The 24,661-nt window shown below is 38.1% G+C and overlaps 1 protein-coding gene across 4 annotated transcripts; it reads right to left on the minus strand.

The window, feature by feature from the left end:
• Positions 1-1,172: 1,172 nt before the first annotated feature.
• Positions 1,173-23,431, minus strand: DNAJC15 (DnaJ heat shock protein family (Hsp40) member C15). 4 transcript variants are annotated; one of them, XM_066545028.1, is made up of 6 exons: positions 23,327-23,431; positions 16,819-16,870; positions 15,330-15,403; positions 8,631-8,707; positions 6,698-6,768; positions 1,173-3,607 (listed from the first exon to the last, which is right to left on the minus strand). In XM_066545028.1, the coding sequence occupies exons 1-6, from the start codon at positions 23,417-23,419 to the stop codon at positions 3,537-3,539; spliced, it is 438 nt and encodes a 145-aa protein (XP_066401125.1). In that variant the 5' UTR covers positions 23,420-23,431; the 3' UTR covers positions 1,173-3,536. The 4 variants fall into 4 exon arrangements, with proteins under 4 accessions (XP_066401125.1, XP_066401123.1, XP_066401124.1 ...); XM_066545026.1 differs by having other exon boundaries at positions 23,298-23,367; XM_066545027.1 differs by lacking the exon at positions 23,327-23,431 and adding an exon at positions 23,243-23,267.
• Between the last annotated feature and the right edge of the window lie 1,230 nt (positions 23,432-24,661).

A 24,661-nucleotide genomic window follows, 5' to 3' on the forward strand; every position in this document is an offset into this window, starting at 1 on the left:
ATTTTCACACCCAGGCTGATGAGGCACCCTACAAACACAGATAGCAGATCAGGCTTTTTAGGGAACTGAGGACACCAGACACCCAATCTGTTGGTTTAAGGATGAGAAAAGTGTTGAACTGAGCAAAGACCTTGCAAGAAGAAAGTAATTTTACACTTATACAGAAGCAAAAATCCAAGCACACAGGACAGTAAATTTTTACCTTTAAAACTACCTAGAAAATCAGGCAAAGGTTTTGTGAACTGTGTCTAAATTTTATCCCAGTCCCATCCTAGCCAGGAAAAGTTTTGCACGTGGCATTCATGCAAAGGCAGATAATCAGATTTCACTGGGTGTTTTTGTAGACCTATCCCTAACTCCCCTGTATGAAGGGTAAAGAATGAAATATTAGGTAAAACTTCCACAGACTAAGAGCAAAAACCAGGCAGATGAGTAAGTCTTGCTTCATTAAATAAACTGGGAATCACCCACAGCAATGCCATATAAATGCACTCAGTCCTGCCTGACTTCTGAAGCTGTAGAGGATATCTGGGACTGGTTATCATCCCAGTAGAAAAACACCTGGGAATTCCCAAGCTAAGAAGTTACAGATGAACGTTTTCTGAACATTAAAGCAACACATGAAAAATGAGTCCGCTTGTACTACAGATGGACAGAAATTGCACCAGAATAAATCAACCTCTATGCACTTTCCTTACACAAAAACACTTACCCATTTGACAAGTAAAGAAAATAGTCTCGAGAGGCTGAATATTTTTAAGATTAAATTACCAGGCTATGTTTTTAAAAATAGTAGCATCCTGCTCTTCCCAGCTCAGTTGAGCATCAATCCAGGTGCTGTTTCGCACGGCAGTATCCAAAGACATTCCTCAGCCTGCCATGCTGACTATCAACAACAACAAATCGAGCAGCACTTCCATGATTTGCCTTTCCTTGTCCTATATTCATCCTTCTAAACATCACTTAGTAGGTTAAGCAAGCTTTGCAGGTAAACAGACAAGAAAAAATATGCTATTGTATGTGTGATGCTTTTACAACTGCTCCTCATTAGCTTCATTTATTTTACAGCATTTTCCAGAGATAGGATGAGCCAGTTAATCTGCTGAATTTTTAATTAATTTGTTAATTTATCAAATTTTTTAAGCAGTCAATAGTCTGTTCTGAAAAAAATGTAGAAAGCACAACCAGAACTCAGTTTTATTTCTTTTTGTTAAGGACAATCTCTCTCATAACTGAAAGACAGAAAAAAGTGTTTCATCCAAAATAATCAGATATAAATAATTTTATCAGGAAGGAAATTATCAACAATAGAATCTCACAGAAAATAACAAACCCTCTACTTCTTACAAAGACATGGGAAGTTCATTTTTAAGAACAGAGCAAAAAGCCATCTTTAATGCATCTGTTTTAACTGATACTTTAGAACAGCTCTCTGCAACACATTTCATCCAGGAAAAATAAGGTAGCTATATGAAAACAACAGCTAGTCAGTTCAAAATCATTAAGCAGAATGTTTTTACCACCTACCATTCACATCAATTTTGATTTTGCACAATGACTCATATCACTTACAGATTCCACTTCAGAAAATTAGGAACACTACCATTTCACTTGTCTCCTTCCAACATGAGAACTGTCATGGTTCTATTTTTTTGCCAATACAGACTGATACACCAGTGAAAAGAATGACTAACCCTAAATGTGCATTAATTGATGGCTACTCTTTTAACAGGAACCAATTAAAGCTACTGCATAGAAATAAACTATGTTCATTCAAGATTCTTGTATTAGAGCACTAGTTACATGATGCAATTGTAGTACTTGTATACCATGTGCTATTCCCAGGCAGGTTTCTCCCAGCAGTCTTTTTTGCTTTTTCCAGTGAAATTGTGCCATGTCTTGCCACTATAATTGCAACATAGTCTCTAAAGTACTTAGAATTATTCTGTTCTTTTAGGGTCAGCTTAAAATTTTTCATCTCCCTTTAATGAAAGTAAGGGAATTGTGACAAAGTGTGAGGAACCTGTTTAAAAAAATTTATATTTTTTCTTCCTTTCAAGGAAAAATCCACATAATCTGAGCATCCATCACTGGATGAACTACAAATGCACGTTCTGGTGAATAAATAATTAAAGCATCCACCTCATATTAACTGCTCTTAGCCTCTTACCTCTGGCAAAATAATCTAGAAAATGGAGTATCTAAATTTTGTATTTGTAGCACTTCAGTAAGCTGTTGGTTGTACCTCTAATGATAGAGTTTGAATAGACACCAGAGGTTTTTCAGTCTTGCACTGAATGCACTAGACTGTGCTTAGGAGATTTAACTCAACTGTGGACAACTTAGTGGTAGCAATCTGCAGCAGCCAAGTGCCCCAAGAAGCACCCACCCTGAGCTGTCAATTAAAACTTGCTCTCTCTGAAGTCTGAGATCCCTGACTTCAGGATTCCCCAAAGCCAGCACTAGATTGCTAGGATGCTACATAAGGAGGGAAGTATGTATGCTCTGGGATATGAAGCATAATGCAGATATGTGAGCATTACTGAAGAACTAACCCAGGAAGTGCTCCTGGAGCCATGTGCAAAGCAGGTACTCCTGTTTGTTCCCTGCTATTATCAGTCCTGCACCAGGCTCATATGACTTGGCTAACCTAGACAAGCAGCAGCCTGGAAAATCCATCTAAACCATGCCACATGGACCTACCTTCTTCAATCCCACTGCCATGAAAACCCTTGCAGAAAACCTCACGTTTACCCCAATTGCTAGAGATTAAACATACTCTGTGACTTGAAATAAAAGCATGTCTAAATAATTACTTGATAATTTCAGAGATCCTTTAATATGTAAAAGAAGTAACCAAACCCAAGAATCCTCCTTCATAGCCCCAAAAACACACCTAGTGGAAGCTGCTGTCTGCAGTCCTATCAGTCGTTTTGTCCTGAGTTGCAGCTCTCAAACTGCACCCATGAACAAACCCCACTACTTCACAAATGAACAGACTCAAGCATAAGGTGGTGCTGAAAACTTACCGAACAGGGTCTGTCATATGTCCTGTGACTCAATGCAGTGTCACAGATTTTATGGTGACCCTAAAGACAGGGTTATTTCTTTACTAATGAAGAAAAAACCCTATATTAAAGACTGTTTTAAAAATTTTACTTTAAAAGATCCAAAATTTAACAAAAGAAACAAAAAAGTACTTCTGAAAAAAACACAGTAAAAAGAACTTTTCCAAGCTTGTAAGGGATTATAATTCAGAAAGAATACACTAAAATTGGGACAGAATCATAGAACATCTTGAGTTGGAAGGAATCCGTAAGGATCATCATTCCAACTGCCTGCTCCTTGCAGGGGCATAACTGTACATAACTTTACATAACTGTAAAAGATTTCAGTTTCCTTTTAAATAATCTTAACATTTTAATTATGACAGTAAATATGAACAATCAACATTAAGAAACTGTGCAGAAGAAGCAGACATGAAAGTTATTGCACAATGTATCTGTTGAATCTCCTACGACGCAAGGCTTCAGGTTTCAGTTTTTGGCACTGGATTCCAACAAGTCTTTTGCTTCATTTATTTTGGTTGCTAAGTAAGGTGATCCACCTGAGAAGAGAAAGGGGAAAGGAATACTGTTTACACATTAGTATTAAGTACCAAACTATCTCACTTGCAGCATCTCTTTATTATTCATTTTTATTATCTCTTTCCTACACAGATCCTTTTGATACAACTGACATTGATAAGAAGTAAACTAATAGATAAGGAAACATGAGAAATGTAAACAAAACTGAAATCACTGTAGAATAACACAGAACAACTTGTCTCAGACAGAAGACTGAAATCTGAAATCACTTTACATCCTGTGATTTAGATCTGCAGTGGGATGCTACTGCAAATGTATGCAAGCTCAGCTGTCCTGAACATTCATTCAAACCTAACAGCAATTACTTCTGCTCATACTAAAAACTGAGAGGTAAAATTTTAAAATAACTTTGACAAAGAACTATTGTGCAAGCATCTCCTGTGTGAGATGCCTAGAGCTACCAGCCAGAACTCATCACAATAAAGCTATTTAAACATGGTACACCTCCTAACTCCTAGTGCTGAACACTGCCATTGCTCTACACTCCATCTAACCATCTGATTACAGTTCAGCAGTCTTTTTGTGTCTGGGTTTTTTTTCAGACTCCCCTTGAGTGCCAGCCACCTGCCCACAGTCACCAAAAACAACACTGCAAGGTCTATATCAGTAACTTACCACTTACTATAATACACCTATATTTTAATGTGAAAATGTGATTCCAGCAGTACTGTGCACTGCACAGCCTTTTCCAAGGCATTTGTTCAACCTAATTCTTTTCATTCACCATTTCCTTCATTCTATTAATCAGAAAAAACAATGATAGAAAAAACATGCAGAGCTAGTTGTAGACACATACAAATAAAAAGGTGAGGCTTGCTTAAAGACTTCTTTAGGTCATTGCTGCAGGAATCCAAATCAGTGTAATTTCATACTGTAGTATAACAATCAGAAAAAAAAAAAGTTCTTTTCCATGGTTTGGTCTTGTTTGAGGGCTTTAGTTCTAATAAGTAAGCCACACTGGAGGAAAGTGAGGCAGGGCAAGGGATGAGTGATGAATTGACTATTCAAAAAAGAATTTTTTTTTTCTTTTCTTAAATCAAGTAGCTTTGTAGCAAGGAATAGGATTACTACATTGACTACAGCTTCTTTCACAGAGTAGGTAAGAGGATCAAACAAACAGTAAAGACTAAAACCTGCAATAAACAATGTATTCCAAGTAATTTTAAAATGCACATTGATTTTCTACTTGTCTAGAATACAGCATCTTAAAGTAAATTCAAATCTGTTAGAAGTGTTTTCACTACATTTACATCCTTAAGTGCCATATTAATTTTGTAGCCCTCCAATGAGAGGAAATTCAATCTCATGATTGCCTAAGTGTTTGTTTATAATTAAGGCAAGTCCAAAAGGTTTCTCTCTTCTTTTTTTTTTTTCTGTGAGGAAATGTTCTTTCATAAAAATTTGTAACTGATAACTTAACATACAATGTATCAATATAAAAACACTTTAAAACTGAACTGTAAAGATTAACAAGCAACCATTTCAGTAGTACTCTCTGGGGATGTTTTCATGCAAATTTCTATATATTTTCTTATTTATTTCTAATATTTCTCTCTCCAACAGTTTGGATCTCAGAACACATGTAACTTAAAATCTGCAATTACTGCTCTTTCTTCTATCATCTCCAGGTGGTAAAATATTATTTCAAAATTACATTATACCGTTGAATATTATTTTTAAATGAACATCTGTGCTACCAACAGCCAGAATTGATCTATACACAAGTAAACAAGCCTCTCTGTGGTACCACATGTTCAAGATTACTCCAGGCCCTCACTCTGCAGCTGAAGATATTAAGGTTTTTTTCTACAGCCATGCCAGAAGAGCTTCAGGGGCATGGAGAAGCACAAATCCCTACAACTGGTGCTCCCACTGAGAAAACGCTCGGTGTCTCACTCTCACACAGGAGGGTTCACTGCATCCATCCAAACCTACAGTGTGCCCAGCTGCAGGGGCATTAAAACTCTCAGAGTGCAGCATTAAAATCTTTGTTAGGTTCATTAGGATCTCCCTAACAGGAAGCATCTCTTCACACACACTCAATATCCACATGGAGATTCACAATTCTCTTTGGCTCACGTGTCCACATACTGCTACAACAAATGTAGAAGTTCATTATTAATAAAACTTGACCTAATAGGGACTCTGGTGGTTAAGAGACTTTTGACCACTGTAATATATTAGAAACAAAGAAGAGAATTTCCTTTCTAGGTCTGTACAACTTATACATTACAAAAAGAGTAAAAAATGAAGGTTTGAAATCAAACAAGCAGGACAGCTATTACACTAAAATGAGGGATGAAGAGAGAAAAGCATCAACTAAACACTTCCCATGGCCAGTGGAGACACTTTTCATTTTCTTAAAATGGGGTGCTGGTAGGGAGCCTATAATTCTGTCAAAAAGAAATAAAAACCCTCTGATTTCCCCTTTTGACTTCTGAAATACAGTGCAACTCTTCACCATCTGTTATTTTAAAGCAGAGACAGCAATGAACATATGGGCTTTCTTTCTCAACCAGCTGTAGTGTAGTTAAAGTTATAATAATAGCCTTTCTCTAAGATAAATTTACATTAAAAACCCAGCCAGTAAACCAAGAATGCCCAGCTTTACATTCTTTCCAAGTGAATTCCATAAAGTCTCAAATTCATCAATGATGTACTTAGTAACTGCAAAACATTTCCCCACAGAAAATTACTTTCATGCATGCAACTGGTCCATCACAGTTCAAAACAGGAATTTTATTTTAATGTAAGATTTTTATAGCTTATTTTCCCTTATTTTTCAAGAAGTTTTTGCCAAGTGTGGAAAACTGGTGCCTGAGCTCATAGTCTTAACTGAAGCAGCACAAATACAGAAAACAACTTTAAATAAAAATGAGCAAAACTGGTTCATAAAGCTCAGTTTATCTGAGATGACACACAGAAGCTCAAGTCAATAAACAACAAACATTTGTAGTTGATGTGGTTATTTACACAGTCAGAAAATTTGAAGGATCTCATTTAAGCCTCTTCCTTTCGAGCCCTAGTTAAGAAAAGTAGTAATTATTTACCTTTATCAGGATGATTCAAAATCATGATTTTCCTATGCGCTGTTCTGATTTTGTCCTTGCCAGCAGATGGACTGCAAAAACAAATTGAAGTGCTTACAAGAAATGCCAGAGAACTCAGGCTAAAAATTAACAGCTTATACTGGCTTCAAAAATAATTGAAACTTGAGATTTTCACCATCTTGTGGACAAAACATAAAACTGCATCTCTGAGGAAGCAACAACAACAAAGGCACATAAGGCAAAGAGAATGACATTTTTCAAAAGCCTGTGCATATGACACATACAAGTATCTTTCAGGTTTTTCTAGAATGTAATAAATCCACTCATTTAAAATAAAAAATGTGAGGGGGGAAAAACAAGATAGCCCCAGCAGTTCTAGGGTATATCTGGTTGGTTATTCTAGCATTAAATGCAGAAAATACAATTTTTCCTCCAAGAAAATAAATATCTTTATGACCAGTGACAAAACAACAAATATTTAATATTATCACATTTTGTTCTACTGTAAATATTTTTATAGCAGCTATAAATATTTTTTCTTTCTACTGGGGCCTGAAAATAAAGCCTGTATGTGTTATTTTTTGCAAAGCTGTTCAATGTGTTACATTCAGGGACACATTGATTTACAGGTGCTACCTACATAATATTGTTTACTTCAATGGCATACATAAAATATGTATTTGGCCTAAATTAAATACAAAATATGTACCTTACCAGACAAATAACCACTTACGGATGCAGTATGCCAACACAGTAAAACTCTTGTATGCAAAAGGACAGTTTGAATGGTTCAGTTTTTTATAATTTGTTAGTATGCAGAAATGAATCAGTGTTTTCCACTTCAGGTGACTTCTTAATCAGTGATGATTCAATTAATTAATCTTTCTGTAGATACAGCTTGAATGCAATGTATCAGCCCAACTAAATTCCTGAGGTAAACAACCTCTCTAATTATTATTCTGTCACAGTGAAATTAGGGTATGTTGCAAAAATAGTTCACAGAACTGCGTAAAAAAGAATGCTTCAATTGAACAGAAAGTGACGTAGAAAGTAAGAAACAAACAGAGGGTGAAGGGTCTTGGATTATATAGATACAAAACCAAAATGATTTATCACACAACCATAAATAACAATCATCTATATTTTGATTTGTACAGCTGTTTTTAATACTAAAAAGGAAAGCTGTTATACCACATTTAGAACCTCAGATGGTTCTAAACCATAACTGGGGAAAAGGGGCAATTGAATATTACAGGAGATCACGCAGGTCTGCTCAAAGAAGCAACTGTGGAAAGAGGGGTTTACTTCAAATTTCCTTAGTTTATGAGATATTGTTTATCCCACAGTGGGCTCTAAAGATTCTTTATCACTAGGAGAAAAATATATAATGTTAAAATCACATTTTCCTTGACTCGCAATGTGACTCACACCAACATCATGCTGCCTTCGAACATCACCCACTGGCCAAGAAGTCTGTCACTATGGTGGGAACAGCTGATATGCTGGAGGGCAGGGCTAAAAGTCAGAGGCACCTCCAGAGGCTGCAGGAAGGGGCTGACAGGAACCCTTCACAAAATTCCACAGGGATGGGTGCAGAGCCTGGTACTGGGGATGAAGTCTCCCTTGCAATGCTAGAGGCTGGGAAATGCCTAAGTGGGGAGTGGCTCTGCTGAAATGGACCTAGGGCACAACAAGAACAATTCTCCACTGCAGTATGTTACCATGCCTTCAATCCAAACAAAAGTTATATTTTTCTGAGCATATTATTGTTTGCTTTTTAGTTTAAGCAGAGTACTAGAATAATTTATAAGCCATTAGAAGTCTTTTACAAAAAAAGTTATGATTTTGGCAAGAGGATTCCACATTCTTGCAACATGCATCTGCTTCATTCAATACTTGCTGAAGTAAAAACATATTGATGCAACACACCTACCTCACACCTAAAATAAGACTTGCTTCTCGCCTACTCATTTTCTGTTCAAATCCTCCCTTATAGTATGATGAAAGAGTCTACAAAGAAGAAGGGGAAAAAAAGCAATAATTAGTTCATGTACAAAGTGCCAGGAACTAAACTGTAGTTATATGACCTCATTCAGAGCATTACATCCATCTATAATTTATTTCAAAGGCATGGAATGACTGGAAACCAGATAATATGAAAGGACTTCTCCTGAGTGATAACACATACAAAAAAAACAACTTAAAAAAACCTACCTATGTTTTCACAATCTTCAACTGTTAATAAGAGATATTAATAGCTACAACCACTGAAATCCTGCCTCCAGGAGAAAAGTCCAGAATCAAAGTACATACTAGCATAGGATGGTACAGTGCATGTGTTGGGGAGGGCATGGGAGAGAAAGTAGGATAATTGTTGAGAACAGCACTGGTACCATCACAATGACAAATGCCAAAAGTGGCAATATTTTGGCATCCATGGATGTTAGGGACAATCACTACAGATATTTCTACAAAGCAAGTTGGTAAAAAACCGCAATAGATATAAGAATAGATTTGATGTGAAGGAATGTTACTTCAAAAAAGTCTATCATGAGTTCTTTAAAGGAATCCTGAGAAAGAAACAAGAAAAAAATAAAAGAAAAATAAGAAACAAGAAAAATAAACAGAAAGAAACAAGGGAAAAAGTGAAGGCTTAGCATAAAGCCACAACCTGTTTTAGGAAACCTCTGAGCTGGGGAACATTTGGAAAATAGTGAAATATATAGGGAAATCCTAAGTTTTTACATCCTTCCTTCAAAACCAATGACTGACAACTATTAGAAACAGGACCTGGGGTTAATTTTTTTAAACTCATTGTCATATGAAACTTTATCCACTGTTTTAAGAAGGGAAGAAAAAACAGTGGGAGAAGAACATTAAAAAGGAGATGGAGATGAGAGCAAATCATTACAGCTACTGTCATAGAGAATGCGTTGAAAGTATATTTGTCTACCATAAATCTATTTTAAATTATGAAAAAACCTGTGGAACCATCATTGATGGTTAGCAGTGATCACAATGTGAATGTTTCTGTAAGTCCCAGAGGTAGCAGATGTAGCTCCAAGCCTTGGCGAACTGGCACACAGAAATCACTCAACAAGACTAAAGTCTTTTCCTCAATGCAAAACCTATCAACTGAGGGAAAATAAGCTTCTTTTGTTGCTATCAAAGGGAAGTATGGCCTGAGAGCTGAGACTATTTTTAAGTATTCCCTTTACCCCCAAGTAAAATGTGCCTGGCCCTTGAAAAAACACTCTTCTCACTAAATAAAGCCATTCATATTCAGTGAGAATTTTGCCTTATGCCTACACAAGCTCTGTTATATAATTTCAAAACCATTATATAGAATTTAAAGGGCTCTGTCTATGATATCTGAGAAAAGCCTTTAAGCTTAGGAGAGATATTCACCAAAAAGCATGGTTCAGAAATACTTCACCTATTGCTACCACAATGTCACATGCAACCACAGAAGAGATTTTTTTAGTGCGTTGTTATCACCCAAAACGAATTTTATTTTCCTTCTCCCACCCCCAACCATGAACAGAGTAACCATTACTGTAACACTACAGGTATCAAAGCTGAAGGAACTGTGGACATGCCATGCCAACAATGACAATCTGTGGAGGAGCCACTTTTTTAACTACAGGGTAACACAAACTAGGTCTGGAAAAGTGCACATGGACCTGAGAGCGTAGAGGGTGCAACACTAAGGGAACACACAGCGTTTCTCTGAAGGGAAATGATGTCAATAACTTAATGGCCAACAGGTAATACCCTTGAAGAGCAGAACTGCACAGAAATTTGCAACAATGCCAACAATTACTACAAGCAAAAGAGAAAAGCGAACTTTAATGCTCTCTGAACATTTTTCCAGAAACATTTGCTCCCAAAGCAGTCTAGGTGCAGGTGGTTTCCTGAATTCTTCTTTGCCCTTCAACTCTGACATAGAACTCTAATGCAGGAGAACACTAGCTTGCTATTAATGCAGAGAAGAGCAGCATTTGAATTTAAGACAGCTTGTCTCTGTTCTTGGTAGATTTCATCTAAAACACTATTTAAAACGAGAGACTAGGGAGGGATGGCTGCAAGCTTACATTCAGAAATATTTTTTCATGTTTTTAAAGCCTACTTCCTTGACACTGTTCTAACCTTAGGAAGCCTCAGTTCACCTCCAAAAGGAATGAAAAAATAAATTCTGTACCCTCTGTCTTTTCACACACAAACAGTTTGCTGAATTGGTCTCCATGAAAAAAGATTTTCTTCTCATAAGTGAAGGATGTAGAAACAATAATCAATTCTTAAATTAAGATCTCTATCCTAAGCAGAATTTAAAGCAAAAGGAAATTACATATAAAAGCATTTTTCCCGTTGGTTAGAAAAAAGAGGAAACAATACTGAGACTTCATTTTAGGCAACACATAAGCAAATTTCTAGTTCCCTAATGAAAGAATTTTTGCATGCTACTCAAACTAAAACATTTTTTCCTAGTTGCAAATTCTAAGTAATGGCTGGAAAGATATTTTTCTGTTATGAGAATTCCTTGATGAGCAGGCAGCTCTAGACACTTGATTATTTATTAGCTCCAGCAATTGCAAAGAAAATTTCGTACTGGAAAAATCATTGAAATGAGCTCTTCATTCCTTTGTACTATTTGGGGGAAGGGGAGGAGGTATCATTTAATTTACTTAATTTCCTTGCACATTATTACTGTTTAGCAATTTATGTAAGTCCTCCTTTCTGAACAAATGCTATTAATAGGTTTGGGGCATAGGGAGGGACAGAAAATGGCTGCACTTGCTTTGTAAACATCTATTCAGTCTTGCAAATCTTCACAAAAGCAACCAGATAAGAAAATCCAATGCACAGGGACCATGACATCTTCAAGATACTTTTTTCTTTTTTCATAGCGCATAATCACAAGCATAATCACTGTTTCTATGCCAGATAAGAGAGTGAAAACACCAAAACTGAGACCATACATTACATTACATGGAGTAGTGATTTTTTCTGAAAACTGTATGTTACTGTTCCAGGACCAACACAGTCCTCCACCAGAAAGGGAACAAACACCAGAGGAAAAAAACCAAACACAAAAAAACAAACTACAACCACAAACTATTAGAAGCTGTGATATAACATACAATTTTGCTAGTATCAACTTTAACTTCCTTAACTTCGGTTAGGAAAGAAATCTTACAAAATGGACTGCATTGTTCTCTAGAAGCTTTATTTTCAATTAAGGACAAGAGAGACAGTTGCTACCCTTACCCCTCAATTCAGAACTCCATGAGTCTGAGCAGAATCAGATCCAATAAAGAAAATACAGTGAGAAAACCTAATGATGTGCTACAGAAGACATCATTTTCTTATGGAACACAGAGTTTCATGATTGTGGGATTTGAGTATTTTGATAGTTTATTTGGCCTAGAATTTCTGTGTCTGTCTTCAATATCTTCTATCTGTCATTCAATCCTCAATATCATTGATTCCACAAAGAAAGGTAATGAATGCTACCAAAATACTTGCTTCTTTATTTCACACTTTAAGGAAATATTAATAGTACAACTAATGGCACTAATTCTGAGGAAGAAAAGCCAATTGACTACTTAGAGCTATGCAACTTTTACAGGCAACACTCTTCATACTACACACAGAAACAAAACACTGTCACTGAGACCACTGACAAAACTACAGACAAACTAAAAAACCATTTCTGTGGGAGCAAGCATTATGACTTGCCATAGAGTGGAAATACAATGTTTCCTCTAGTGTCCTTCTCCACTGAAATAAAGATGGTAGAAAACTTCAAGACTAAATGACAGAAGCATTTACAAATACATATTCTTAAATATAAAGTGACTGTCTTATATGAGATGTAAAAATTCAAAATAAAGCTTTTACTTGCCTCTGCTTACTATTTCTGACTAAAAGATGAGTACAGTTGTCGACTGTACATGTTACTTATTTACGTAAGTAAATAGGAAGTGTAAAATCCTCAAGATACAGCAAGCAGCATTTTAAATGATCACTTCAAAATTGCCAAATTATTTATTAGTGAGCAGACAGAAAGAATAAACTGCATCTGTATTACCTTGTGTGATTGAGAGGGATCAACATCAACTGTGATTTCTAGTGCAAACAGAGCAGGGGTAAATGGAGGAGGAAGAGTGGGGGTTTACAGAGGGAGGCAGCTAGCTTTTCAACAGTCAGCTGTTCACAGACTCTCAAGGAAAAGAAGGCCATGAGGGACAAGGTTTCATTCTAGAAAGCTAGAATAAGCGCTGAAAATTATAGGGACCAAGTTAGGCACCTTCACCATAAAAACCCAGCAAAGCAATGCTGAGCCCAGCACTGAAGGTCAAGAGATTTAATTTTTTTTTTCAGGAAGCACGGGTAGAAGTACCAACTTCTTGGTAACCTTTGTCAGTACAGTGTAAAGGGCAATATGCTGTCAAGAAACGTGATGAAAGTGCTAATTCACAAATTAAATGCAGCAGCTTCATATTCCACAAAGTCAAGTGAAACTACTAAAATAAGCACTTTGGAGAATAAGCACTTATATAGGATTTTTGCATTTAATCTTTTCTCTACTGTTTTAAAGAAATTAATCCATTGTTAAGGGGAGAAGAAAAAAAAATTAAAATATAAACAGAGGAAGTAGTAGCTGTACAGTAGTAAAAATCAAATAATCTTGGCCAAGAATTATACAAGGATCTTCAATTTGGACCATGATTGTAGAAGAAAAATATTATCACTATCCTCTCACAAATATAAAGCCAGAAAATACACACAGTAAATAGCAAACAGGAAGCCAGTTTTTACTGTCTCCAGTACTTAAGTACATCTTACACTGAAAACTTGTACTTTCAAGTACAGAAATAGAACAGCAGAAGAGATACCCTACTGGAAATCAACACACAATTCTGGGCAGAAAGGCAGGATGTGAAAGCAGACAGAGGATACTGCTCCAGGGACTAAGAACACTTAGAATGCAGAAGCTCCTGGTTTGCTCTTTATGGCTGTTCATGAATTCTGCAGGACTCAAAGTCACTGAGGTAAAAATGAGATAGGTCTGTAATGAGCTTGGCTCAGTCAGTATTGACGGGTGCAGTTTCCTAGGAACAGACACCTCTCCATGCAGTAGCATGTCACATTTGAATGTGTTAAAAAGAGTCACTGCATGCTTTCTTATGTGAATGTATCTGAATTTAGATTCTCTAGCCTGTATCTACAAATGGATAGAAAAAGAATGGCTGGAGTAAAACAGCTAGGGAGGGAGGGAGGGAGGGTGAAGACTGAAGCACTCCATACTCTGAAGCCACATGTACTGCCAGCTACATCTAGCAAGTCTGCAAGTCAGCCTGTATCTGTATCATGTGAAAGCAATTTAATTCACAGTACCTAAAGTCCCCTCTGTTGTTTTGGCAGGCAATATGGGAATATCTCAAAATTTTTTTTTTAAATAGGAAAAAAAAAATTGACAGTGGTCTCAGAACAGCAATGCAATAAGAGCGACAGAGAGCAAAAAAAGTTTTCTAGGAGCACTGTTTCTGGCTGAAACACATGGCAAGCAAACACACAGCCCCAAGAGGACAGTTGAATCTCCTCCCCAGGAAGCTTGCACCTTCAGCACAGGAACACCAAGTACAGATGGCAAATGAATTTGGACCTCAGTGTCTGTCTAGACAGGCTCTGTGTTGCAACTGGCCTAACATTAGTAGGTACAATACTAATATCATGTTTTTTAAAATCCTACCTTTAGAATATTTTTCAGGAAATAATAACCTGCAACAACTACTCCCTGAACATGCTCACCCATCAGCATCATGAAGGGAATAGCATTCTTTTGCTGTGGGTAAGTGTACACAGACTATGAACTCTGAAAGAACATTCTGCTACAAGCAGACATCTAGCTCATTGGGAATTACTTCAATCAAACAGGAATAGAAGACATGTATTTATTTACCAGAGGAAAACATAGTCACTGAAGCAGTAAGAAAATGCTCTCAAATATTCCCTGCATATGCATCCCACAAAACACTCTACTTCTTGATTTTTTACCTCATTATTGTATTTTTTAACCAGCAGGAAAAAACCAAAGAACAAAAACCTGGTTAAAAGTTCAAATTAGCTGGGGAAGAAGAAAAAGACAACTCCCATGTAAACCAGCACACAAGCTCTCCCATCTCCATGGCAACCCGTCCTAGAAGTTCATCAATTTGCCTTCTTGATTTTTAACACTGTATCTAAAAGACTAAATTCTTTCACTTTTAGCTGCTGGAAATGAAACTGCGTGTCAACACTTTGCAATAGTTAGGAATTAGTGACTTTCTCCCCACGTACTTGAACAATTTATCTTTACACTTACTAGTAAAGGGTTCCAAAACAAGGAACATCAGTAGAAAAAACTTCAACTGTTTATCAAACTCATCAACATCTTTTGATACAGCTTCATCCATAGGGATTTAAAATATAAAAGACAATGTGCCAGAACTTACACAGCAGAGAGCAGCCCTACCCTGGGAAAAAAATATCTACCTGGCACTTTACTGTATTTAACATAAAATATCTCCTTTCTGAATACTTGAAATACAAAATCATAAATTTAGCATAAAGTAGTATCCAAACTTACAGAAGTTGAAATCCTCTTTGCTGCTTCTGTAATTGCCTGCTCCAATGGTTTCCAAACACGGAAAGCATAACGACCTAAAAAAAGATGGAGGTAAATGAAATATTCACTAAAATGCAAAAAAAACACCCCACAAACAAGCTCCAACTTATGTTCATCAGTTTACAGCAGAAAGAATTTTGTTTTTAAAAAAGCCCAAACTATTGGGAGAGGGAGAAGACTTTTAGTACACTGCATCTAAAAACCTAGTCACAGACTGCAAAGACCCATTGTGTTTATGCACTATTTAACTCACTAAATAAATAGATTTAAATACATTTCAATATGATAAATGAAGATACCTGCCTTGTGAACTTTAAGAAAAAGGGTGGTTTGAAACATTAGCTTTGGGTATACATTATTTATCAAATACTCTTCAAAGGTTATGTCTTCAAAAAAAGAAATCCATGTACTACACATTTCTTGCTGTGATGCTGTATGCTTAATTACACACCTTGTAAATACTGAATTTTTAATTTCATTAGAAAAAGACGATCTTCTGGGATTCAGAGCCATTCAATTCCCCACTAGCACTGAGTATCTATAGCCAGGAAAGACTAGAGGGATTCCGTAAGGCTGTGTTCCCAGAGAACAAAGCAGATCTATCAACACCAGAATCAAGATTTATGCCATGTTACTGGAGGGTTTTCCATGTAAATCCTCTCTCCCCCCTTACTGTTTTAACTATTCTTTAGCAATGTAACTTAATATTACACACAATGGAAAAACTATTTATAAATTCGGCTCTGCTTCATTCAAATAGCATCTTGCATTCATTCTTACAACATATATATCTGTAAATTTCAGTGATCTAAGCCCATGCCTATGGTAACAGAGAAGTCAAAACCACATTGGACTATCTCTGTTGAAATGTTGCGATGTACCATTACCTCACCGTCTTCTTAATGCTTTCTGCTAACCATTATTTAAACTCATACCCTGTCTTCATACTAGAACATATTTTTCAGAATAACAAACAGTCCAGATGCAAAGAGTTCATGTAATAAAAAATGTAGTATGGAAACAGTTAGTATGATAAATCACTAGTCACTAAAACCTTTTATTTTCCTCTATTTCAATTTGTTGAGCATCACCTTATCATCACAGCATCTTGTTGCACTCTTCCATACTAAAGGGCCTCTACACTGCAATATGTTGTTAAGTAAATAAACTTTTCACCTTTCGTTTTGCAGACAAAAAGCAGATGGAGCATTTTAGCTGCTGTCCATGAAATTACATTATCCAGCTTTCTCCACCTTTTTCAAAAAGAGTTTTGGAATTTATTACTTTGAAGGTGGACACAATTCTTAGGACTTCTATAGGTGGATACAATTTTCCATAGTTCTCTTGAGCCACCTTTCCACTTTCCACTATTTATATTTATAAAAACTTCATTAACCCTTTTGGAAACCACAGCTCACAAAGTGAGAGTTCTGTGGGTAATTTACCTTACCTGCAAACGCAACAGTTGCAACACCAAGTCCGAGTGCTATCATAGTCCTGGCCTAAAGCAGAAAAACAGGAATCAGAATAACATGTGAATTCTAATTTGATATATACACACCTTTTACTTTAACAAGGAGCATTTCTGATGTCTAATGTGGACATTTCATTTATAAGCTATGAAAGCGACGAAAGTAAGTTCTGTATTCCACAGGCTATTGGATTTTATAGTTCAGTCCCATTGACTTCCACCATTGTATCAGGTTTAACTTGAACTACCCACTAGCAAATCAGTGAACACACACTGAAATCAGCTCACAGTATGCACTGATAAAAACGCAAGGCATAAAACTATACAGCATTATTTGAAATTACCTGTGCAGTCTAGTTCTACATAACAAAGTATCAGTTTACTACAAAAACATGAAGAACTAACTCCCATATCAGATGTATGTATTTTCCTACACAGTGATTGAAAAAGTCAGGCACTTCAAGAAGGGTAAGACGTATTTCTGTGTTGATCAAGAAGCTGAAGAAAGATATGAAGTAAACCTTGAAGAAAGGACTGCCTTCTCACATGTTTGCAGAATTCAGGAAGGGTAACAAGCTCTCCCCTTCTGAAAATCCTCCATGCAATCTTTGAAACAAAGGAAATAGTCATCTGTGGTATCACCTGTCTTATCATACGACAGTTCAATAATGCCTTGAATTTCCCCCTGGGAAACCTGAGAAATCAGATTAGGTTTATCTTGAATTCAAAACATAATGACAGTGAAAATGCTTTTATCACCAGACTGTCTCTTCTATTTATGACTTACTTCCACAACTATCCCATAACTGGTTTATACGTTTTGTACCTTCAATGTGAATGCCCTAGTAACTGGATCTGGAACCCAGGTGCCTTTACCACTAAGATTTCTGGGGCTAAAATACTTTCTTTTCAATTGTACCCAACCTCATTTCTAGACTGTGGGAGCAGGGGAAGAGTTCAGAAATACTGTTTTCAAAGCCTTCCTAGAGCTGGCTTAGTAGGACTTAGATCATGGGTTGGCAACTTGCCCAGAAAGAGGCAGCTGTACAAGATGCAGGAGCTGCCCTCACGCCCAGTGGCTCCTACAGCTTTGGCTCTGAAGGCGAGTGGCTGTGACTGCTGCCTGTAGCACTGAGCTCAGGACATAAGTCCCAGCCTCCTCTGAGGTCACTGGCAGAAGCAGCTGTATTCCTCTGGATCTAGCATCTGGATGCTGCAGATTTTAACTAAACACCTACCTCCCACCTACCTGAGGGGGAATTTTTGCCTTAGATATTTGCCTGTATATTACATTTTTGTAATTTAACTCTTCCATTTCAGTGTGGTCTTCAGTCTCAATAGTAGCATTCATTTCTAAATGTAAAAATAATATAGTCTGTATATAGTCTGTATATAGTCTATACATAGGCTTTATGTCTGTTGTTCCTTTCAGTTCCACAAAATTTCCTCTCTTCTTTTCCCCATGAAAATGTTTAAGGATGTTATCTTAAATGGTAGATGGTGTAAAATTGTGAAGCATACAGTTCATCTTCTCACTATACTAAAACTCTTTTCACTTCTTCTCACAAATCAGTTTTCCCAGGCTCTCAATATTCAAACATTCAAAAAAAATTCCTCCACTTAGACACAAACCACAAACAGCCACCTTTCTAGAAATATCCTAACCCTATAGGAATTCTATATTATTCTGTCTTGTGGTTTGTGACCATGGATTAATATTCAAGAGTTTCCTTGACTTACTCAGACTGACAGCAAGATTCTTTTACTAAGTGGTTACAGTCAATTAAGAGCTCAACAATGTGTGAAATAGATCACGCTGGCAAAAAAAAAATTATTAGCCTTTGATTGTCCAAATTAAGTTATACTTGCTTTGCCACCAAAAAGGTGGTTTAAGTCAGCAGTTTACAAGACATGCAGGTTCCAATAAGGCATTAGCAGCAGACACCTCATCACAGGCAAGACCAAGCACAGAGACCAGACTATTAACACCAGGATTCTGTCAGTTCAGTGCAGAAGTAGCTGAAGTGATTTTGCACAGTAATCTGGGAGAACAATGCAGAGACTCCTGAGGGCCTTTGGCAGAGTCAGTCATGTCCACTGGAATGCATTAGTCCAACCTCAGTGGAAAGCACCAGCAGTCAGTGGAAAGCTACTGCTGCCTGGAGTACAGCAGGTAAAAACAAACCATAGCAGCCAGCCCTTGAATAGGAGCAGGATGCAGGATCAAGGGGAAATAAAGACAAGACAGAAAACTTGGTAAAAACGGTACAAAGCTCAAGCCAGAGAGGAACAAGACTGTCCGCACATTTAAGTGAGGTACAGGCATCAGAAAATCTGAGAAATATTGGTTTATGGTAACTCACCTTATTTACATTATGAGCACGTTAGAGAAGAGTCACTTGCCACATATTAACAAAGAAGTGATAACTTGAGGCACCAAAGCATCTTGAATGTTATGGTGTGAATGTATCCTAACTATACACATGTGACAAAGACGGAATTTGGATCAGTGTGAGATTGCAAGTTTGGCCTTTTTCTTGACACAGACTATCATAAAAGCAGTGGCAACTTCAAGTACTAACAAGTAAATTCTTCAAGTCCGACTGGACTCAGTTTCCTTTTCTGTGCTCTCTCAACTCAGTTGAATATTTAAAAGAATCAGTCAAGGTCAGCCTGGTGCTTTGAAATGTAAAGTCCAAAGCTTTAATTAAATGCACTCCTTTCACGTCAATATTAAATGAAAGCAACTCGCTCTCTCTGTGGAAGGCAGCAGTTCATTTACAGCATGCTAATACAACTACCACCATGACCATTTTTGTCTCCTATTGCTTGAAATTGCATTTCATAAGGGATAAATAAATAAATACATACACACTGACTTTCAATTATGACAGAATTGACCTTCTCCCCCCTCCAAAAATGCTGTTAAGAAACTTCCAAGATGTGGATTTTAAATGAAATCATTATGTTACAATCCAAGAGGGAAAAATAAAGAAATAAAATATTAAAAACTAACATCTGTCCTTTTCTTTATTCAATGAATCAGCTCCCAAAGGTTAGTCATCAACCCCATGCTATTCTGCTGATCTCAGTATTTTAATTTTACTATGTAATTCAGTCTTCAGTAACAAACCCTGCTAAAGGAAGCTAATGAAAAAGTTATGCTAAATCTGTAAAACCTGAATTTTCTTAATCCTTTTCAGAAGTCACTATAAGAAAGCACAAGCATTAGAAAGGCAACTGCCAAGACCTGATTTACCTAAGTGTTTGGCAAACGAAAGACCATAAAGCATATTAAGTAACACAGAGTATGTTAGAAAACAGAGAATTTCTGCCTATTCCTTTAATATTTAATTCTCCAGTAGCCTTAATTTTTTAGCAGAAGAAGGGGAGGATGAGATATTATTTTTGCAAATCCCCAATCCAGGTGCCCTTCTAACTTAAAAATACTCAAAAAATAAAATTACATATGGAGTTCTTAGCATTAGAGCTTCTTCTTCTATGAAGTAGAAAAAAGTTAAATTTATAAACAAAAGGAGAATTTCAAATGCATCATTTTAAAACTTCAGCACAACACTCTTAATCTGACAATGGGCTGCAAATGTTAATGCTTTCCAAATATTAAAACCTATCTGCCTGCATATGATTTGGATTTTATACTGGTTCTTCTGCTACAACTAGTGGAACACCCTTCTCAGTCAAATGAAAAATATTTTGCCCTCCTCACTACTAAGTTTCACACACACAGCAGGAGTCCTACAGTCTTTTGCCTCAGAAACCTACAGTGAGAAGAACAGAATAAAAAGCACAGAGAAAATAATAATTTGTTTTCATGGGCTGAATGGCATTTTGCAATTAATCCATGCTTAATCGTGGACCAGCAAAATAGGAAATAGGTACCTACATTCAACTAAATACACATAAGTATAAATTGCTTAACTAAACATTTTCAAGGTTTGGTTTGTTAGCTGTGGGTTTTTTTAGTTCTATACAGTGCTAAGAAGTAGGATACAAAAGTATATTAACTAAGTGTATAAAAATATTTCTGAAAATAGATATTCCCTTAAATAAAAATTCTTGACTGGAAATATAAATGATTGTTTGGTATGGAAGATAGAATAAGGCTTCTATTCCTCAGAAGAGTAGCTACAGTTTATAGGAATACCGCTCTAGAGCAAACCACCTTCGTAACACTATATGGAGGCAGAACCATTGTGAAGTGGGATTATATTATAAACTCTATGCAACCAATTTTATTTCATAATCTAGTATTCTCCCTCTAGTCTTAACCCTCCTATGAAATTTAATTTGTTTTCCACAGTGAATTGAAAGTAATTTCAGCTAGATGCTGTTCTCCATACTGACACAATTCTCATGTCATTTTGTGTCCTTTAACTTCCAGCAACCTTTTTGGTTTGTATATAAAGCTACAACTACAATTCTGGATGGTTTTTCAGAGGAAATGGAACCAGAGCAAGATTCACTAATAGAACAATTACCATAAGGTATTCCAATCAATCTTCTTGAGTATGCACTAATTAACAAAGGCTCCTGTGGGTGATCTTTCAGCAGAGACCCCTCATGCTTCCACTGCTGCTCTTCCATTGCTCCAAATGCTTTTCTAAAACAACTACAAGAGTAAACGTGACCATGATCAAGTGATTTTCAGCTAATACCCTGGACTAAGGAATAAATTCCAACAGAAAACTGTAGACATCCAGATTTCAGTCCTGTAAAAAGACCCACCTCAGTCTCCAGACCTCTCAGTAAGAAAATGACAATACACACAACAACAAAGCAAGCCATGCTAACTCCAAATGCAACTTTTATCTCTGATGGGTAAGAAGGCCCAAAGACTGAACAAAATTCTAGAAATTCCCTGCCAGCATTCCACAGGGAGAATGGCCATGACAATAATGAGTTTCAGAGCCAGCTTCTTAAGATTACACACTTGCTGTTAAATACACAGGAATATTCTTCTATGGAAAAAAAAAAAGTCCTAGACTGTAGTAACAATGAATAAATAACTGAGAGAACTGTGATTTTTAAAACTGTGTTTTAAAAAAGTAGAAATATTGTAGAGACAACTTCACACACACAATTAGGTTAGGCAAGTAAGACTTTTAAGCCATTTAAAAAATGTGAAAACTTCACCATCTGGGGCTTTAAGCCATGTGCTTTTCCCAATACTCTTTTCCAATGGGAGCTCGCTGTTCCCTGAACTAGTTGAAGTGACAGGAATGAAGAAGTGGGATAAAATCCCAGCATCCTTTCCTCTAGAGCACGATAGAGCACAGGAAACTTTGCTGACACTCTGCCTCCACCCAGCCTTTCCCACAGTATGAAGTACCAGATGAGAATTACTTTTCTGGAACAGAGCTCTACAAAACCTTCAACACTCAAACCTGCCTGTGGTAATAACATTTGCACAGTGGGTGAAAACACATCAGGTATCACCTTTTCATGGCAGGGAGCAAAATTTTTGGCCTCGTTTGTGAGTGCTGGGGCTGAAGAGTTCCCATGTACCCTGCTGTGGAATCCCAGCAGATAAGGGACTAATGTGTATGTTCCAAACACACACTGGCTGTGGAGCCAACCAAGGGCTCTCGGTGGTGACAGACAAGAACTGCTGGGAATAACCAAGGATTGTTGCCCATGGGGAAGAACAAGATGTGGCTGGAGAAGGGGGCCATGCAGAGGCAGGGCAGCTCTTTTCCCTGCTCCAGCTCCTGGAGGTAAACACAGCACGGTACAGTGCAAGGCCAAGCACTGGGCATGGACTGTAGGGGGGGAGATCAAGACCACCAAGAACCCCCCAAGCCCTCCAGCCGGTTTCCAGAAATGTGCAGAAAAAGAGAAGCCTGTCTTCTTGGCAGGGAAAACCTATCCATAGAAAAGTATTCCCAGGCACCCCCAGGACATTTCACCAGTTGGACTGAGGCTGGAACCAGAACTGGTGATCTCCTTTACTCTCTCACTTTTCCTCTCTTTCTTTTTCTCTTTCTAGTCTTCTTTAATTCACATCTTCTTTTCTCTCTTCACCCTACCCCTGTATCCAAAACCCGCTGCCATGTGCTTACAGGCCAGAGCCAACATTTCCACACCGACCATGTAACACTCGAATAAAACTTTCCGATTGAGGACCTTCTGCCTTCCGTCGTTCCCCGGGACCACGAACACTCACGGACCCCCGGGTGTGCCGTCCCCTCAGGGCTGGGAGGCCATGCCCACTGCCCACGCCGCAGCTGCACCTGCGGCAGCTGCACCTGCGGCACCGGCCCAGGCCCCTCTGCCCCAGGCCCCTCTGCCCCAGGCCCCTCTGCCCCAGGCCCCTGCCCGGCCCAAGGGGAGCGCAGAACGCCTGCCCCGCAGCCCCAGCCCCCGCCCCGCTCACACACGTCACCCTTCACACATATGAAGGCCGGGGCTGCGGACGGGGCAGTAGCGGCCTCACGGACCCAGGGTGGGGGTCCCGCCGTGCGCTCACCAGTCCCCGGTCCAGCTCGGCTTGGCCCTTGCCGGCGCCCGTAGGGGCCCGGGCGTACTCGGCGTAGCGCAGGCCCTCGGCACCCTCCATCATGGCGCGAGGAGGAGCGAACACTACGGGTCGGCCGGAGGGACAAATAACGCGGCAGGACGGAGCGCGAAACCCCTCCTCCCGTGCGGCCAAGATAGGCGCGCCGCAGGCCGGGGGAAGCGGGAAACGGAGTGATATGGGATAATCAATGCGGGCATCAGGGATAATCAGCGCATTAACAAATGGGATCAGGAGCGGCAAAAACATTCAGGCCACACAGAAATTATTCGTGCCCATCTTCAGAATACAGGATTTTAGAAAGAGGGGTCGGGGGGGATATATGTAAAGGAAAGTATAAAGCGTAATTAATCTGAGAAAAACCCCGCTAAAATGCGTTTTAAAATCTACATGCTTGCTTGCACCTCAGTTGATGTCTGTGTATGTTTCATTGTGTTTATACTTCCATTCCCTGCAAATGCTGCCACTTTGGATCATAGCTCACCCTTCTGGAAGCGCTCCTCATCTGATGCCTCCCTGTGCACCGCCTTTCGTCCCACATCATAATCAGTAAAATGCTCAGCCCTGTGTCCGTACAACAGTGAAGCGGCTCTTCCCTTGTGCTGCTTTTCCTTCCCTCCTGCCTGGTAGCGCTGGCGATGGAATGGGATCACCTGCGGGTTGCTAAGTAGTGCGACTGGACAAAAAGAATGACTCTCCTTACCTCCTATTTCAAACGGCGATTGCTCCTCTGAGCATCTCTTAAGTATCTTTGTAAAGTACCGCAGAGGAGAGCTGACCACATACAGCATTTCATTAACCTTAGAAAGATGTATAAATTTAACTTTCTACTGAACAGAAGTCACTGGAAGTTGCATGATGATCCGTTCATCAAGAAGTGCATTCATTTTTACTTCTTCATTCGACATATAACATACAATAATGTATGATTAATTCTTTAAGCCTTCAGTGGAACTGGATTTCTTTGAAACTTAAAACTTATCTTAGAATCAATAAAAATGTCCCCAACTAATCCTTTGTTATTAATTTATTTGCATAGAACTGAAGCAGAATAGCATGTTGCTTACTACTTCCTTGATTAGCAAACTCATCTTAAAAAACAATAAATTGGAAGTTTTGGGATTTAGGGTCTCCTTCCTTAGTTTTTCAAGCTGATCTCTGAGACCCCTTAACAGAACAGATTCTGTTCTCATTAATCCAAAGCTATTTTGCCCAAATACTACTGTCTCCTCATCACAGCAGCCAAATTCTTCCTCCTTTGCAAGTATCAAATCCAGAAAAGCATCT

Source organism: Molothrus aeneus, chromosome 2, assembly GCF_037042795.1.
Source record: "Molothrus aeneus isolate 106 chromosome 2, BPBGC_Maene_1.0, whole genome shotgun sequence".
Lineage (NCBI taxonomy): Eukaryota > Metazoa > Chordata > Aves > Passeriformes > Icteridae > Molothrus > Molothrus aeneus.